Source organism: Mustela putorius, unplaced genomic scaffold (genome assembly GCF_011764305.1).
Source record: "Mustela putorius furo isolate JIRA1106 unplaced genomic scaffold, ASM1176430v1.1 tig00003987_pilon_pilon_pilon, whole genome shotgun sequence".
NCBI lineage: Eukaryota > Metazoa > Chordata > Mammalia > Carnivora > Mustelidae > Mustela > Mustela putorius.
In genome coordinates this window covers 1,359,950-1,362,068 of record NW_025422126.1, presented here as the reverse complement: position 1 = coordinate 1,362,068, position 2,119 = coordinate 1,359,950, and the positions used below count along the sequence as shown (strand labels likewise).

The window sequence follows — 2,119 nt, the reverse complement described above, 5'->3', positions numbered from 1 at the left end:
GAATGATTAATGAAAAAGTAAAAATGAGTACATAAAGTTCTCTTAAGGTTTACTGAACAAATTTCTAAAGAAAGAGAACAGGCAAATTTTTAAAATTTCAGAAGTGTGGTGTGAGTGTGAAATGGCATCATTTGTGTGAATTGTAATCAAAAATAGCAAATTATTTTCTTGGTCAACTAACACCAGTAAAATGAATGAAAGTACCAGGTTTAGGTTGAGCTCCATTATGGACAATAGAGTAACTCAAAACTAATCCTGACTTTTTGCATCTGAAATATATTAATATCAAAATATTTAAGCTACACTCATTTTCTAATAGATCTGTTTTTATATGTTACCATCTTATCCTAATTTGTTGTCTTTATTCCATTAACTTCCTATTTATTTATCTTCCCAACTTTCTGTCTCCTCTAAGATCCAAGAGGACTTACATCATCATCTACCCTATTCTGCTTACACATCCACTCTGAAAGCTAACCGTCCAGAATTATCCCAACGAGTCAAATATGTTCTGCTTCTACTGATAAAACACAGCTCCTTCACATCACTTCCCAAAACTGGATAATGGGTCCGCACACAGTCAACTCAAATAAAATTTGCTGAAAGAACAAAATCTCCTCACTCCCTGATCTGAGAGTCAATTTCTAAGATTTGTAGGGAGATATTTTACTCCCTAAACCAGAGAAAATGAGAAGACTGGGAAAGGCTGCTGCTTTCCAGAGATTCTAAACTTTGAACACAATGGACAGGGCTGTGGGATTGAGAATCTATTCCACAACTTCAAGTGCTACAAAGGGATTTCACTTAATCTAAAGTGTGTCTGGAGTTTGGAGAGGGATATAGACAAAAAAGTTAATGTTGTCATCTGTAGCAGCTTCTGAGGACATTTCAGAACCTAACAACATCAATGCTATTAGAATCATAAATTTCATTTCTACAACTTCCTCATGCACAAATACCCACATTGGCTTTGGGAAAAGATATTGAATAATCCTATATGACACAGCCTTAACTTGATTCCCAAAGATTCAAAGTCATAAAGCCACATTTCTATCCATGTTTTTCGTGTTATAGAAGAAATTATAAGATTTCCCTTGTTCTGTTTCATTCTTGATTTTTCTCTGAATAAGTCTCAGAATCAATGGTTAGAAAAGGATTTATCGACCTGATGGGATCTACAAACATGTCATATCTGAACCCACAAACAGTGATCCTCATTGGGATCCCTGGACTAGAACATGTGCAGTTTTGGATCGGATTTCCCTTCCTTGGAGTGTGCCTGCTGGCTCTGCTGGGGAACATCTTCTTATTAATCATCATCCCTTCAGACCACCGCCTTCACCAACCCATGTACATCTTCCTAGCAGTTTTAGCAGCCACTGACCTAGGTCTCTGTGTAGCCATTGCTCCTAAGATGTTGGCCATATTCTGGTTTGGCTCCTATTCCATGGCTTTCAATGCTTGCCTCACTCAGCTCTTCTTCATCCATGCCTTGCAGGGCATGGAATCTGGTATCCTATTGGCCATGGCCTTTGACCGCTACATTGCCATCTGTAATCCTTTGAGGCACACATCCATCCTTACACCTCTCTTTCTATTTCGAACGGTATTGATGGTGGCCATCCGGGCAACGGTGCTTGTTGGAATTTTACCCATTCTACTTAAACGCTTGCAACTTTTCCAGTCTGTGGTTATTGTTCATTCCTATTGTGAACATATGGCGGTCGTCAAGCTGGCTGCAGAAGATGTTCATCTTAATAGATCATATGGGCTCTTTGTGGCCTTTGCAATTCTAGGTTTTGATATGATCTTTGTTTTTGTCTCCTACATTCTGATTTTTCAGGCTGTTTTTCGTCTTCCCCAGAAGGAGGCAAGACTCAAAGCATTCAATACATGTACTGCCCATATTGCTGTATTCCTGGAGTTTTATATCCTTGCCTTTTTTTCCTTCTTCAGCCACCGTTTTGGACATGTATCACCCTATGTTCATATCCTCTTGTCTACCATCTATCTGCTTGTGCCTCCTGCCCTTAACCCCATTATCTATGGTGTGAAGACCAAAGAGATCCACATGCGTGTTGCTCAGATTTGTATTCTGAAGCCTGGCACTGAACAGTGA

The 2,119-nt window shown here is 39.1% G+C and overlaps 1 protein-coding gene across 1 annotated transcript; it reads left to right on the top strand.

Annotated features, from left to right (window-relative positions):
* Window positions 1–1,168: 1,168 nt before the first annotated feature.
* LOC101674102 (olfactory receptor 52A1-like) lies at window positions 1,169–2,119 on the top strand. The gene has a single exon (XM_004768252.1). It carries the CDS (start codon window positions 1,169–1,171, stop codon window positions 2,117–2,119), a length of 951 nt encoding a protein of 316 aa, XP_004768309.1.

Excerpts from the sequence above, each read along its gene's own strand:
- LOC101674102 (XM_004768252.1), top strand. The coding sequence starts at position 1,169 with ATGGGATCTACAAACATGTCATATCTGAACCCACAAACAGTGATCCTC.